We start from the raw sequence: 16,382 nt of genomic DNA, 5'->3' as shown, positions 1-16,382 counted from the left end.
CTGGAGCCACCAGCAAATCATTACGTCCGGATCATCTCACGACATCACTTTGATTTTATCCGACAACAAACAGTCGCGTCGCAATAACGAAGGCCAGGTGTATAATAATCCCGCGGGCCAGACATCGCGTCGTTTCTGGGTGCAGCCACAATACGGTAAAACAAAAACCAATAAGGCCAACGCCACTTCGCAGACGATGCGCCTTGCAGACGACAGCAGCGCGCGCAGCGGAACAGGAAATGCAAGCTACGAAAGGGGTCTCGACGAAGGCTAACGGCTTCCCTGGAACAGGTTAAACCAAACGTGGAACGCGTTAGAGGGGAAACGCAGTTATAACGTGAGAGAGAACAAAAACCTAAACAAAAGAACGAAACATTTCCCGCGTGTAGCGCGCTACTAGCATGCAGAAGGCAAGAGGCAACAACCGCGGCGCAACCCAAAAAGAAAGAAGCGATGACAGCGCCGTCACGGCGGCAGCGGCGAAGAGAAAGAGCATAAAAATTTAAAAAAAAGCAACACAAAAAGGAGGCGAACCCCTCGTGGGCGCGGTAGGAATTTCTGCCGGTCTTGCGAGTACGCCAAAGCGCTCGACCGTCGGCGAGCTCCGCTGTTTATTTGGTTGCGCTTTCCACTTCGGAGGTTATACGATGTGCCAATGAAAAACTAAGTGTTTCCTGAACTCGCTGCCAAGCCACGCCCGGGAGAAAGTTCATCCGCGAGCATGCGAAAAAAAAAACAGCCTTTAAAAAAGGCAAGGTAGAAAGGGAACAGGGCGACTGGGGTTCGCCTTTCTGGAGAAGTGTTTGCTCCCCCTTGAAAAAGAAAAGGGAAAGTGAATTGAGGAATGCTTTCTTTATTGTGCCTTCGCTGTTCGCTGATCATCTCCTCCCCGTCGTGAACAGTGAAAGTAAAAGCGTGAGTTGCGTTGATTATACACAAAACAGTCGCTACCGCGCAGTCAAAACAAAACGAGCGCGCTAAGCCTAACGAGAGAACACTGCGAGCGTGGTGGTTCGCCCAATAACAAAAAGTATCGTCTGCTACTGCACTTAGCAGACGACAGAAAGCGGCCAGGGTGCAGACGGGTTCATTGCGCTACGCGCACAAACGCCCACGGAGTGTTTGCGTTTACTCGTACGGTTTTTAAAAGGCGCGCACAGACTGATGACCGCTGAAAAATTTGTTTAGCAACCGCTCAGACAGGAAAGCGCAGAAATGATTCCCTTCTTTCCTCCCGTTCGGTTCGCGTCCATTGGCTGCCACCGGAAGTACGGCACCGCCTACCAGGGGCCAAAAAGACGTGGATCCGCCCACACGGTCGAACGGAGCGCCGAGAAGGGAATTTGCCGAGAATTTCACCGTTGCAGTCGCGGGCAAGGGGGTGGGGGGGGGGGGGGGGGGGGGGGGCACCTAGCCCAATTGCAGCATTAATTCCCGATAGAAAATCGTCCATAATCGAATTCATTGCAACTGCTGGCTTCGCACTCCCATTATTTCATTTATTTACGCCTTAAAAAGACCCTGCAACCCTTTTTCCTACTTTTTTTTTTTTTTTTTGAAATCCTAAATGCTTGTAGAATGTAGTCACCGAACACCAATAGTACTTAAATTAGGGGGTCGCAAAGTACCTCAACCAAGAATAACTGCTCTATGCCCATCAGATAATTAGAAACTCGCTCAAAAGATTTTCCTCTCCTTCCCGGTGTTGGCGTTCTTCGACGGCTCAAATTACGGCACTAAGGCCATGTAGCGGCTGTTGGTCGGTTTTCCGTCAGTTGCAGCAACGAACGCTTTTCGATAGTAACTTTAAAAATAAAGCCACAAAAACAAAGCAGAAACGGGAGTCGTATCTGGTACGACGAGCAAAGCACGCAGTGCCGCTCCGCGCTGGCGATAACTACAGCTTTCGCAGTGCTTCCAGACAAGAAGGAAAGATTGAAAGCGCTTATCGGAAGTGTTGCAAGGTCCCTTTAATAGAACTCGGTTGCCGTCTAGCTGGTTCACGACAAAGAACTAAATACTGCGTATTTACACCAAATAATTGCGCAGAAAAGGGGGGAAACGGGCAAACAATTAAAGGACGTACACACACGGTGCAACGAGATGATTTTGCGCCGTGTGTGTCCGTCCTCGCTTCGTCCGTGTCCCCCCTTTTCTTGCGCAATTATTTGGTGAAATTATGGAGTACCAACTTGCCGAGAATGCTACCCTTATTAAATACCGCGCGAAAGTCGAGGATGATGACAAGAGCGCTCGTCCTGTCGCCCACTTGTACTATAGTACTCGTCTTTTGTGCAGAATTTATCTTTTCGTTTGCATTTACCGTATTGCGCCCCAGAAGTTCGAGCTCGAAAAATAAAACTGGCAGATAAATGCGCTGAAGCGACCCTAGGCGAGTAGAAGAGAAGGAATTAAGCTCTCGATTGAAAAGCTCCGGACTTAAAACCTGCGGGTTGAAAAGCTCTGGACTGAAAAGTTTGGGAATGAAAAGTTCCGGAATGAGAACGTCCGGATCGATTAAAGTAATTCGGAGTTCCTCATTTCGCTCGGAAAGCACAACCCACGAACTTGTTTCAATCGCTCTCTTCATCGAAACACAAGCTGCTTTGACTTCAGCAATGTCTACGTGACTAATGATATAAACGTAACGCCTTATTTTTAACTTTACAGGCATCCTAACGTCTTTCTTTCGGCTAAAAAAACAATAGACAAAGAAGCTTCAAAAAACGCAAAAGACGTGGAGAAAGAAACACAGGTAGACCGAACGACCGCTCGTCGTCTACTTGTGTTTCTTGACCACGTCGTTCGCGCTATTATGTTTTGAAGCCATGAACCAACACGCCGGACATATCATTGTATTAAGACAAAGAAGGCCAGAGAGACCTGCAACAACGACAACGCAATGCGGTTCCGACAAATGCGACAGCACCCACCATGTTTCAAAATTTACACGATTTTTTTTTATGATGATGATGGTTGGATGTTAATGGCGCAAAGACAACTGGGACAAAGAGCGCCAAAACAATGGTTATATTTGAGAGGGTGAAAACGTAAACACCAAGATCAGTCAGCAAGAACAAAAGTAAAATCAGAAAACGACAATGAGGGTGGCTGGTGTATAAGGCCAGGGAGTGATCATGCGTGATATCAAATTAGGCCTAAAAATTTAACTTCTCCTAATACTGCGTCAGACAGGAAAAACGCTGGGTGTAGTGGGACGTGTAGTCTGTACAGTTGTGGGAAGTGTTCGCGTCGTGTTGTGTGCCAAGTGCCTTGCATTGAATGAGCATGTGAACTACGGATAGGGCCTCTCCACACCTGCCACAAAGAAGTCTTGAAGACCCCGTGAGGAGATTTTTTTTAGTTAGACCACTGTAGTACTGCCCAAAGTGGTTCTGTGTAAAAAAAAAAAAAAGAACGCTGCTGATGTGGCATTACAACCAGCGTTTGTTTGGACGCACTTTGACCTAACCCCTTACGTCACGTAGCTTCCGGTTAGGGCGGCCCGATTTCACTCTATGCTACGTACCGCATTGCAAATAATTTAAAAGGTCTAAAATACTAACAGAGGCCCTATTTAAGCCGTCAGGCGCAAGTTTGGAAGTGCTTGACACTGCAGTTAAACCTGGATATAACGAAGTTGACCGAAATTTCAACTTTGTCGTTACGTACAGGTTTCGAGTTAAGGCTCGCGTGAGTGGAGCAGAAACGAAACCAATATGCCAGAGTGCAGTGTAAACTTGGCAGTAATGAAATTACAGCAATAAGATTACAGTAATAAAATTACTTTTTGTGGTAATGAGTAATGTAATGAATTCCTTTTGAGTGTTGGTAATTTAGTAATGTAATAAATTACTTCAGGCCAGTAATTTCATGGAAATTACTCATTACTTTCCCAAATACTTTTTACTACAATATAGTAGCCTGTCTGCTTCTCTTACGGCATAAAAAGTTGACCAAGAAAAGTTGACCAAGTAGACTTCCAGAGAGTCTCTGGGCATTGGAACTCTACGAACGCGGAGGAAACAACGCTTCGATGAGAGCTCTGCCTGCTTTCTCGTGCTTCTTCGTGCCTCTTCTTGCGCACCCGAAAATGAAAATGCTCTTCATTATGTTCAACACACCCTGCTCTCATCCGCGCCAGCGGAGCGTCTTTTTAGCATGGCAAAAGACACTAAGTCGTACAAACAGGGACACCTTTCCGATTCCCACTTTGAATCGCACCTCCTTCTGCCATGTAATAAAGATACCTAACATATCAATGTGTAGCGCTGTAAATAAACTGTACATAAGTTGGTCTATAAACAAATATTTTTGAGATTGCAGTGTATACGTACTTGAGTGTAAATAAAGTGTATATAAGATGGTAGTGTACGAGTGAACTTTTTGTTAAAGTAACTTCAAAGTAATTTGATTACTTTTGAAAAGTAATAGTAATGTAATGTCATTACTGTTGGCCACCGGTAATTTCTAATGTAATTTAATTACGTTTTAGAAAATTATATAAAAGTGATGAGTAATGCAATTTAACTACTTTTCAGAAGTAATTTTGCCATCTCTGTTGCAGTGACGGTGAACTCACCCTTCAATGATTTATTTTCCAGTGACAAGTACGTGATTAGCCTCAACTGCTTTACCAAGAGCTTAGTCACTACACGGCACTCCAAAGAAGCGTGGTCACAACTCCAACGTAACTTAAGTGTCACTTTCGCATTTGGGAACTTTTCGGTGTCCGAACGCGTTTCGAGGAACAATATGCTGAAAGGGTGCCCCTTTACGTGATTTTGATAAACTTGATGCTCTTTTCCGCATTCAAAATCGGCGAGAGGGTGCTAGCTGGGATCCGACACCGCGTGGCGACGTTCTTATTTCTCGCCGGCGGAGACGGCGTTTAAAATGGCGAACTTGTCTTGAAAAAACGAAACTTTTTGTAGTTTTCGGGCAGCAGAGCCCATCACCGACGAACCGACACCACAGATAGCAGTTGGAGACGCGCGACTACACGCCGACAGGCCGGCCTAGCACATAACAGACACCGCACTCACACGTCGTGGAAACGCACGGTAGTTTGCGGTGCGGGCGAAATTAGCTAAATTAGGGCATTTCTCCGGCCGATTTTTCAGAGAAAGTGCAAAAAGAAACAATGTCTCATCAGCGTAGCGAATTCGTTACGAGGGTGCTGCTTTGGGCCTGTTGGTATGACATGACGGAAACTTGAAGCGCTAGGACCCAGGGACAAGCGAGTGGGACACACAAGGCGCTACTTCCAACAGTTTTAGTGTGTTAGTACTGCGTCTGTCGCCTGATCGAAGAACGGGCGTGATTTTTTTAATGGAGTGTGACGTGTAAAATTGTATTATGACGTGGGCCAGTGGTCACGTGTATATATATGTGTTTTCGTCTGCTAATAAAACTGTTGGAAGTAGCGCCTTGTGTGTCCACTCGCTTGTCCCTGTGTCCTAGCGCTTCAAGTTTCCGAATTCGTTACATCAGGGTTTAACTGTACTATAGCTTATCGTTGTGGAAACGTTAAGAGGAACGCCGGGAAACACTGCAACCGCGCTGTCTTATTTATTATTTCATTTCTGTAATACGGTGCCTGAGCAAATTCCTAAGCAAAAGCTTTTTTTTTGCTAGGAAGCAACGAGGGCACGTAATGGCGGAACAATGCTGTCTCAGTAAACCGTCCCTGAAACCCAAGCAGAAAATCTGCAGTGCACGGCGTCTGCTGGTTTAGAGTCGCTGAGAAAACCTCGCCAGAAATTTAAAATATTTTGTACTTGCGCGGGCAGTAAACATGGCGAAGGCGTGCTTAGGTGCGATTATGCTCAGTGTTTCTCTCTCTCTTTTTTTCGGCCTATACACACGCATCTTTTCTAAAGGACGTTCAGATTCGCTGCTATTTAATAATTCTCCGAACTGGCTTTGATGACGTCAGGTATGATGACACAGCGTTAAAAGACCGCGGGACGACATTTAGCGGAACGCGGGTTCCGTTAAAGTGTATCATATGAAATGTGCATCGGCAAACGCAAAGTCCGTAAAAGCGCGACAGCATCCTGTCAGTGCAGACGTGTGAGTGATGAATCAGTGTACAAGACACTGTGACGTTATTGCCTGCGCTGATTATATATAGGCGGCGGCATTGGGTGCTATTTCTCTTTTCGAGCTTAAAAAATCCCCTAAGGTTGAAAACTTCGGAGCATTGGCGAGATAAATAAGACAACGTGATTCAGATTACGCAATGTAGTCACAAATAAGAACCACGTCTTTTCTAAGTCTCTAAATGAGGGCGCTCGTAACAGGCAACCAGAAGAGTAGAAAAAAATATTCAGTGTCAACAATTTATCAGAACAAAAAAAACGTGTTTCAAAGCACCGCACTATAGCGCGACTTCGTATAGGCGAAGGCCAAAGGAAACGGAATAGATAAAAAACACAAAATAACATGAATAAAACACCTAATGCCGCAGCGATCCTAAAGTGAGGCTGCACCACCAGTCGTCCAATAATGTGAATCCTGCGATATTGCACAAAATACTGATTCAGCGCGCCCTGCTTACCTGCCAAGCTGCCAGTGACTTGGTGAAGACAATGAACATTTAAAATAGCAGCGGAGCTTGTTCAAACCGCCAGGATTGGATTAAAAAAAAGTAAGAGAACGCCAAGATAAGTCTCAAAGTACTCGTCCTCACAGTCTTAGCCCCGATATCAACTAAAACTTGCATTTAAAAACAAAGGCCAAAAGAGAAAACACGTGGAATCCCATGATAAGCCTCGACGTATTCGCACACATAGGCTAGCACCCAAATAACAAACTACGAAAGCTACAACAACTTAAACTTACATCTAGAAAACAAATAACAACCCCAAGAAAAAACACACCAGAATAAGCACAGGATAAATCGCCGCGCGCTCCGGCAGTACGGACCTCGACGCTGAAGACCGCCTAAGTCACCAAAATCATCTGCTTCGGTTCAAATCGCGGCGATGTTGAGTGTGACAGCTTAAAAACATCATACTGAAAGTCACGTTTCACCAAAAAAAAAAAAAAACGCATTCAGCAGCAATTTAAAGTTTAAAACACGCTGCAGATACAACCCGATTGTTTTTCGATACTCACTAGTTGAACAGCGATCCGGCCTCGAACACCGCAGCGTCGCCGGTGACGTCACCGGGAGCTAATCCCTTACGACCCTTGAAGAGCATGCCGTCCGATTCGTCGAGGCACATCATGTCGGGGAAGCCGCGGCGATCACTGCACCACAAAGATGGCGGCGGATGCCGGAGAAGAGCGCCGGCGGTCACGAACGAAGCAGCGCACTCCACAGCAGACGACGGCGGCAGTGGCGGGAAATCGCAGCAGCAGCAGACGACGCGACGGCACAGCAGCGCGTCATCAATCCATCTCTCCCGTAACGCACAAGGGATGCCCACAGATTGCACGTGTTCGACGACGTGCACGCAGCCGTTGTCGCCTCACCACCGCACAGCTGGACGCCCCCGCGAAAGGCCGCTGATTTTCGCCCAGTAATTGTCAAGCGCCGAGCGCTTTCGCCGGGCGCGTCGTCCCACCACAGCTGAGATCACCCACACACGCAACACAACTTTTTTTCCTCTTTTTCTTGAACATTCGAGAAATTGGGAGCAAAAAACAACAAGCCTGACGTCCGGAAATTTTCTCTTGCGCGCGTAGGTCAAATTCCCACGCCTCGGAGAAGCGCCAAGAACAGCTGTGCGCTTTGGCTCCGAGCTAAGCGCAGCAGACGACGCTGAGAACTCGAATGTGCAGACGATTCTTTACCGGGTCGGCAACAATGCGCTCCTGCGGCGATGCGCGAAGTCAAAAGAAAAACTAGCTCACTCGTGCTTCGTGTACGCGTAAACAAACATCCTGACACCATGTATCATTACTACATGATGACAACCTCAGCACATTGAACCGCACGGAACGAGACGCCGACTTGGGCAACCCATCGACGTAAAATAAGAATTGACGCTTTCACCTCAGCACAATGACTCCGTATATCGAACAAGGATTGCTGGGACAGGCGAAAGATTTAGCAGGCGAAAGATTTAGCAGACGATCCCACAGACGTCGGGGGTTCAGACACATCTGACGTCATCGGAAGAGCCGGCAGAAGCCATGCATTCAGTGCTCGCCGAGAGGCACCGGTTTTTCAAGGCTCCGTAACGCCGAAGTAGGGTTGAAACCTCGCAGACGACACTGTAATCCAACAGGCCTGTCTCCGAAAAACAGGCGACGAGAAACCGAGCGCACAGAACGGTTTCTTTCTTCGAGCAGACGACGGGCGTCGAAGCGCTGACCGATGAGTCTGTGATGGACGATTGCGATCACAATGACGCCACGCACGCACAGACACAGACACGCACGTAGAGTAGAGACGAGACGGCAGCGCAAACGCGCCGACGTAAAACGCTCAGCGGCGACACGAGCACAGAGTGGACGAACTGCTGCCAGCACGACGGCACGACCCAAACAAAAATGGCCGCCGCTCCGGCCGGAGCAGCCCGCAGCCGGCAAAAGGAAATTCCCGGCGGCGGGGGGAGAACGACCGACTGGAGAGGAGAATTTCGCGTTCTCTCAACCAATCACATCCCCTCTGCTCGCGCGAAGCGCTTCCCGCGGGGGCCTTTACGGCTTCGTTTCGTCGGAGCGTGCTTGTTTTTTATTCCGTACGGGGCCTTTGTGCCAGGCGAAGCACCCCACCGGGAGGGATATATATATTTTGGTTCCGAACGGAGCGGGCGCTCGACTACTCTCGGTGGAGGAGACCGTAGTGGAAGAGTCATTTCCTGGTCTCTCTCTGTTCGAAGCCGCGCGTCGCACTTAGCAATCCCGCTAATTAGGGCTTCGAAAGACACGAAGAATTCGTAGGGTTAAACGGGAGTTTGAACCGCGGCTAGCCACAATGATAAAACGCGAACATTGTGTTCCGGCGCGTTATAATTAATTATATTTTGTTGTTCCGACGGTCCAATTGCAAGAGGCGTTAAAGAGCAAATGATAAGGCACACAATACACGAAAATAGGCGCAACTTCTAATGCAATGATAGGTAGGCTTTAAATGATGGCGCCTGATGAAGTGAAGCTTCTTTAGGTGAAAGAGTAGCATAGTCAACTTATAAAAGCCCTCATTAGGTCGAACGTTAATGATAACTTGTGCTTGTGTGTTCCTCAAAGTAAGTCACTCTTCCCCCCCCCCCCCCCCTTCACATCAACACACCCCGTCGAACAGAAAAAATAATACAGCAAGCTGCGCGTAGAAGCAGTTTTCATTTTTTTTTTCAAAACATCATGTAAACGGCGCAATATAAGAAAGTGTGTGCACTACGATCATTAGACCATCCAGCGGAAAAGGTAGCGGTGTGTTATTTCTCCCGAACCATGTTAGCTCGCGCATGTATAGCAAAATCGTTCAATCCATTATCTACGTTTTCACGTCCATGTGATTGTAGGTCTAGCAAGCAGCCATTTTACTGAGCGACTGCCGCATCAGTTTCACATTAAAAGGACACGATAGACAAGCACAGACGTCGCAGCTCCAAGGTAGTCATCCTGTTGAAGAAGGCCACCGCCTTTATTCGTTTTTTGGATCAGTATACCGCAAACCGCGACCTTTGGGCAAGGTTGGGGTGCGAAATGAGCAAGGGTTTCCTAAGGAAAATTATCTAAAGACGCCAACTAACTTATTCTTGTAACACCCTGTATATTCGAGGAAGGTTCTGTTTCTGCTGTTCTTGGTGGTCATCAAAGGACGCCACCCAGAAACTAAGTCTAAGAAACGTTCGTTTTTTTCAAACGTAATGAAAAGGACACCCCTTTTGGTCCCCTAGTTGCAATTTTTCCCGAATGGTGCAATCCCCAAAGTTGACTGAACTGTGGCATGATGTTGCTTCCCTACCAGTCTAACAGTCACCTCCCCATTAATCTACTTCACCAACGCCCGCAGCGCCACCTGCATAGCGGTAGCAGACGACCCCCCAAAAATCCTGGTCGCCGGTCCCCCATTGTTGGCGTACGGTCAACAACGCCGCGTAAAACGAAAATTTTGCGTACTCTAGCGGGACTTCATATTACAGACTAAGCGAACTGAGCGTTCCAAGCTGCGGGAGGTTCACATAGGGGGGGCTACAATACCGCGTCACCGTCTGCAACGCGATCCTGGGCAGCTTTTCCTTCTCGTCTGCTGCACCGATTGTCCAAAGCCGCTGCAATAGGAGACGCCACAATGTATGCTCAACCGCGCGGCAAAGACGAGCGGATGATATTTCTGTAAAACCCGACGCGTTTCTTTTTTCACGTCAAAACGGGCTCGGCTGAATTCGGGTTCACTCTCCGCTGTCGTGCAAACCGATTTATATTTGCCTCGACGACGTTTGCTTCGGTAGACCTCCCGCGTCACCGCAGTAAGAATCGAGGGACACCATCGATGTTAAGCCTACTTCCGGTGGGACGCCGCAGTACATCCGGTTGCCTCGAGAGCGTCGCTTTTTGAAGAGGCATCCGGCAAATGTCAACTGACTTGCCTCAATCAAGATAAATAATGAACGGAACTTGGATTGGAGACATTATTGGATCACAACTGCTAACGACGAATACTAAATCGAGATCACAATGTCCGCGTTGAAAACTACGTATTTTGTCCGCAAACCAGGGCGCAGGCGAAAACGTGGGAATGTCAATGCTAAATGGTTTGTGCCGCCGAAACCTTGCAAAGCTGTACCGTGCTGCAAATTTTTTGCGCTTATACGTCGAATCCAACACGGAGTTCCACTTACAACAATTTTTAAGCCTTACTTAAATGATCTGGTGCTTAAAAGTTACTGAGATTTAAGGCGTAAAAGTAAGAGCTTTACTGAGGCCTACACCTGGTCATCGTTCAAGCGAGGTTGTACTATCGAGAGAGCCAGTTTCATCTTAAAGGAGCCATGAAGACATAATACAAGTTATGTTTAGTTCACTCAAAAGACTACCGAGACAAAATAGCAATCACGCCGATTTCCGCGCGATTTTCAAATTCCCGAAGTTAAAGAGACAGACAGCTGATTTTTGTTGAGTATACGCTCTCTTTATATATAAAGCTGGCGTTTTATACATTAATGTAACCACAAGCAATTTATAAACAAATTGGCGTAAATAATTTTAAAAAATAATTTTAATTCGGCACTAAACTTTCCGAAATCTGAAAGGTGGAAGTTCGTAGAGTACAAACGTGACACTACATTACGTGTCCTCGTCACGTGACCTGCAAACCTTGCAGCTACTGAAACTGCTGAAACGATTATTCACTTATCGAAAACCTTTTAACACGAGTATGCGTATAAGTGTAAACTGTATACGTATTTTTAATAATACATATACAAATACATGACGTATCCACGCCCCATTTGAAGCAGACGATAAGATCTGACTCAACTAGCCCATGATGGCCGCATGTGCACTGGATTTCTGCAAAGTGTTAAACGAATGTAGTGCCTGCCGCATCGGGCAGGCGTAGACTCAGCGTTTAGATTTGTCTGTACTTACCAAGTACCGATAAGTTGCCACCTTTCTCTATTATTCGAGATGGACGCGACATTACAAAACGCGAATCACAGAAACACAAGACAAGAAATGAATGACGTTGCGGGCCTTATTTTAGCCACAGCTTTCACTGAAACGTGTTCTCTCTCCTGTTTAGCGAACGGGCAGGGGGGTGGGGGAGGGGTGCTAGAGAACAAACGCCGCAAAAAGTTGAGGAAGAAACACCAGCCATAAAGACATGCTAGCGAACGCGCTGCCTCCTAGCGACAAGCGCTGGCTTTACTCCCTCCCTCACCCTCTGTCAGCCATTTTTTTCTTCATCGTCGTCTGTCGGCCCCGCGGCACTCCTCACGCATAAAAACCTCCACATCCCGGCCCTCCTCGCCCTCAACGACAGCACATAGTCGCCGTAACAACCACGGGAGCTGCAGCTCAGCGCGTTGGAGCAGACAACACTCGCGAAGAGTACGGTTCGTGCTAACTGCATGCGAAAACCGAGAGGACAGGAGATCCGGAGCAGACGACAAGGGCCGACGGCGGGGACAGACAACAGGGTGGAAAAATGGCGGAGAGCAGCAACCAATCGCAAGAAGGACATCAACTAAAGACGGAGAAACTCTCGTCCCCCTCACCACTGTCGTCCTCACATCCACTTTGCTGAAGCGAAGATATACGCTCGCAACGAAACAAAGAGAGCAAGGGGAGGAAACCAAGAAGCAATAAAGAGCCCCCCAAAACGCGTGTCGCTGCGCCCCCACCCTCCACCGAAGCCTCACTAGCCCTCGCTTTGCTTCAGGAAGGGAGAAGCTCTCCAAAAGCCCTCCCCCCACTTTTGTATCCCGATTACAATCCCCCCCTCCCCCCTGCTGCCCTCCCTCCCTCTCGGAGGACTCCGCCAGCTCGGATTCAAACCGAGGTACCGAGGCATCTATCCACACATACAACAAACGACACACATTCACTACTACAGCGACCTCCCCTCCGCGAGCTCGACAACGGTAGCGACCTCTGGCGGGGAACGCGAACAACCTGAGGAGCGTCGCTGAGCGCTCCCGATAACGGAACAGGTTCAGATAACGCGGACGAACGCCTGCTCAAACCGGCGGAAGGGCGGGAAATTCAATGTGCTCCTGTGAGTTCATTTGTGCGGGCAGTGAGCGTGAAAGGAAAGTGGGCCGGGGCAGAAGTGAATCGCTGCCAATGTTTGGAAATTGACATTCTTTCACATATTAGGATAAATGCTTTTAAAGGGACAGACAACCGATTTTCGTCGGGTATATTTTCTTTATCCAAAAAGAAAGGGGATCATTTAAAACAGCTTAAAGGAGCCATGAAGAGAAAATGCAACTTCGTTTAATTTGAAAGAACCAGGATTCAGTATCTCACTCAGCTCCATTACAGCCACAAAAGATGTTTTTTTAACTAAATAAAAAGCAAGAAGTAGTTAAAAACTTTCAAATTTTGCGCCACAGTGACGTGTTACGAGCAAGAATGACGTCACACGGGCCAACAATAAAACATAATTTTCAGTGCCTTAACTGCACGTTAGCATTCAAGTGATGCGGTCAAATGGAACCAGAGGCCCCATTACAGACGTCCAGTCATGTGTCGCCGCCACAGGTCAGTTAGGCGGCCGCCAATCGCACAAACAAGGTTCTGTGACGTCATAGAAGAGTTGCGGGAAATTGGCTAGGGGGTCGCGACTGCTTCACACATTTTCTTTAATATATCCGTTATTTGTTCGAAGATTGCGATGATATTGGTATCATTGTTATCGGGACTAAGCAGTCTTTCTAATAAACCCAACTTGTATTTTGTCTTCATGGCTCCTTTAACCCGAATCGGTTTTAGCGCCCTGGAACTTTCGAAGTCTGAATTTTTAGTCCTACCAGCCATATACGTTGCCCGCCAAAAGGAATGCTGGCAACAACAATGACAGTGAGCGGTGAAGACACATGTTTTTAACTGCACGTGATGTTAAAAGCGGTATTTAAAAACTTGTCCACCGCTAAAACAACAATAATGTACAAGTTTTCCTGTTCATTAGCGCGGTTTTTGAATCACGGGTTAAATTAAAATGCACGGAGTTCTTGGTATACGGAACGTAATGTCACATTTAGACACTGCGTGTCGCCACCTTTTAGACTTAAGATATTTTAGTGCGAAATTAAAATTTTTCCGCCTGTTTATTTATAAGTTCTTTGCAGTTACCCCGGTACATAAAACGCTGGCTTTCATATGAGCTAGAGGCCATGCACTCCATAAAAATAGGTTGTCTCAGTTGTTTGCCCCTTCTCCATTCGCCCATCTCCTCCAGCAACAAAGTAAATGCAACAAAGAAAAAGGGACGAAACACACGACGACGCTAGTCAATGACCACTACCGCCTTCCTGTGTCTCCTCTGTCTGCCCTAGTTAGTGTTACGATAGTAATCATGTCTGTTAGGCTCGAAGCCTCCCACATTTAAACCCACCGTCCTCGCCTCCACCGCGTTTGTTGCAAAGACACTCCCTCTGCTCCACGGCGGTGTTTTCGCGCTCTAAACGACAAGTACGGGCAGCAGGCATATCCACGAGGTGAGGAACTCCTCGGCCTTCGGGCGCAGAACACCTGTGGCGAGCCGGCGCACAGCAGCTAGTCGTACGAAAGCACGCACGCACAGAGGCACCGCCGACGTCAGGTCGCTTCCAACAGCAGCGCCAGCTGCTTCTCCGCTTGTGTGCCCAAAACAAGCAAAAAAAAATCCCCTCTAGTTGATGAAAACGGGATAACGAAAACGCCGTCCTCAGACTCATTTTTTTCCCTCGTGCAAGGCCGCGTCGAAGAAGCCCTTGCGGACTTTTACTACGCGGAGTTCCTCCATTCAACTGTGGCACACGGGCTAAGCGAAGCTCACATCCCCCCAGCGAGAAGCCGCGGCGACAACGTAGCGACGACGTCACGGACCACCGACCCAACGCCAGCCGACTACGCCGCCATTGTTGAGCGGCCCGGATGACGGGAGCGTCACTGACGGAAGCGCACAGCGGCCAAACCCCGGAGAAAGCAGGGGTTACGGGCTTTCTTATCTGGGTGGCGACTATACGGGTTCGACGAGGGCGAAAGAAACATCTGCCTCCGTGTAAACGAAACATCGTACCACAACGTCTGGCCTGTGCGGAGAGACTGACCCAGTCACCTGCCCGGTGGCTGGGGGAAAAAAAAGAGAACAGAACACTGGCTGAGTCCGGCACGGTTTCTAAGGTCGCGTGCTCTCTGCGTGTGCGCGTGTTACGTGTAGTTGCGAGCCCATTCAAGCGAGGCGGTAAATAGAAAGGCCGATTCATCCTTACGTCACTTTTTTTTTTCTAGGTCAAGGGCAGCGGACAAAGAGGTGAACCTTGAAAATAAAAGCCAGGCCAAACGCGCTTCACTTATACTAGCACTATAATACTCGTTTTACGAGGCAGTTACTGCTTCTTAGCACGCGTACCAGGGGGAAGATGATAAATAAGGTGTGACCATTCTCACACTATCACAGCAAAACGGAAGATGATGTGTCTGTTAGGCGACTCCGAAATAATGGAGAGTTCAAAAATTATAACAAAGCAAGGATAGCCTTACGGGACGTAATATTCAGTACAATTATCTCACTAATTGGACAGGCTTATAAAAAAACCTGGATCGCTGTGCGCTACTTGAATGACACGCTGTTCCCGCAGATGGCATTCTTTTGACCTTTTACGCCGGTAAATGCAAAACGCGAACTGACATGCTCCGTTAAATCGCATTTGCGTCAGCGGAAAGCTTGAAATAGCGACCTATAAGCCAATGTATTACACCGAACCCAACCCCTCGGAAACTTTCTTTTTTTGCAGAGGTCGCGGCCGAACAGTCGCGGCACCGAAAACCATCAACCGCTGGAACGGAATGAAGACACGACCTGTGGAACCTCATAAAAACGAGGCAGAAAGACGTTCAGTGTAGTTCCGCGCGTCCAAAGTGCACTGAGAGGGGACAGACACTCCCAAGGCGAAGACCGCCAAGTCAAGAGAACTACGACCGACGTGGATTGCCGAAAACAAACAACGGGCGACTCGGGAACCGAAGAAGATAGACCATGAGTTACGACAATGTCTCCACCGTTTCTATGGTAACGCGGCCAACGGGGAAAAAAAGAGGCCCCTCGACCAAGCAGACGACGCTCCTCCCGCGCGAGCGAGGGCGGAAAACCGCCGGACGAATAGAGAGAAAGAAAAGGAAAACGGCCAAAGAGCAGACGACCGCAGCGAACAGCAGACGACGATTCCGAGTCTACTCTCGTCCCCCAGCGTTACAGGAGGCGGATAAAAATTCGGCTCCACGTTAGGGGGGAAGGCAGAAAAGATTTGGAAGTGAAATTCGCGGAATAATGATTCCCTGCAGCAAAAACGAAGCGGTCCGGGCGCACATCAATTCCCGAACATTGTGTACCGCCGTCACGAGCGAGGGAAAGCGAAGCAGAAGACAGGATTGCTGCTCCCGGCTCGCAAAGTGCACGCTGAAGAAGAAGCGGGGATTTTTCGGGGAGGTTCGGAAACGAAATAGCGGAAGAAATGGCCCAGAAGTACAAGCACAACGTCGGTGATGTGGCGCATCGGCGATTGGGAAAATAAGGAAACACAAGATAGAAAAAACAGCGACAACACAAGAACCCTGTAGACATGCACTGCTCTGTTATGAAGCAGACGACGGGCGTGTTTGAGGCCAGCGGTTTTATTGCAAGAACACCGACATCCGCTAGGCCTAATTCACAGCTGTTGGTGTCACATACGTTCGTGTGCCTCGTTTTTTTTTTTCTTGAAGCTGACAATGAC

General features: G+C 48.0%; 1 protein-coding gene across 2 annotated transcripts in view; it reads right to left on the bottom strand.

The window, feature by feature from the left end:
- Positions 1-16,382, bottom strand: part of Jing (AE binding protein 2 jing) — a 159,045-nt gene that overhangs the window by 106,977 nt on the left and 35,686 nt on the right. The window contains exon 1 of one of the 2 annotated variants that reach the window (XM_077674428.1): positions 7,123-8,500. The exons of the other annotated variant lie outside the window; for it this stretch is intronic. Within the exon in view, the coding sequence (XP_077530554.1) occupies positions 7,123-7,235 (113 nt within the window). The 5' untranslated portion in view covers positions 7,236-8,500. Of the gene's footprint in view, positions 1-7,122; positions 8,501-16,382 lie in introns of those variants that run through there. 2 annotated transcript variants of the gene reach the window in all.

This window comes from Haemaphysalis longicornis, unplaced genomic scaffold, assembly GCF_048455015.1.
Source record: "Haemaphysalis longicornis isolate Haplotype H1 unplaced genomic scaffold, Haemaphysalis longicornis Haplotype H1 scaffold_6, whole genome shotgun sequence".
Taxonomy (NCBI): domain Eukaryota; kingdom Metazoa; phylum Arthropoda; class Arachnida; order Ixodida; family Ixodidae; genus Haemaphysalis; species Haemaphysalis longicornis.
This window is presented reverse-complemented; position numbering and strand designations above follow the sequence as displayed.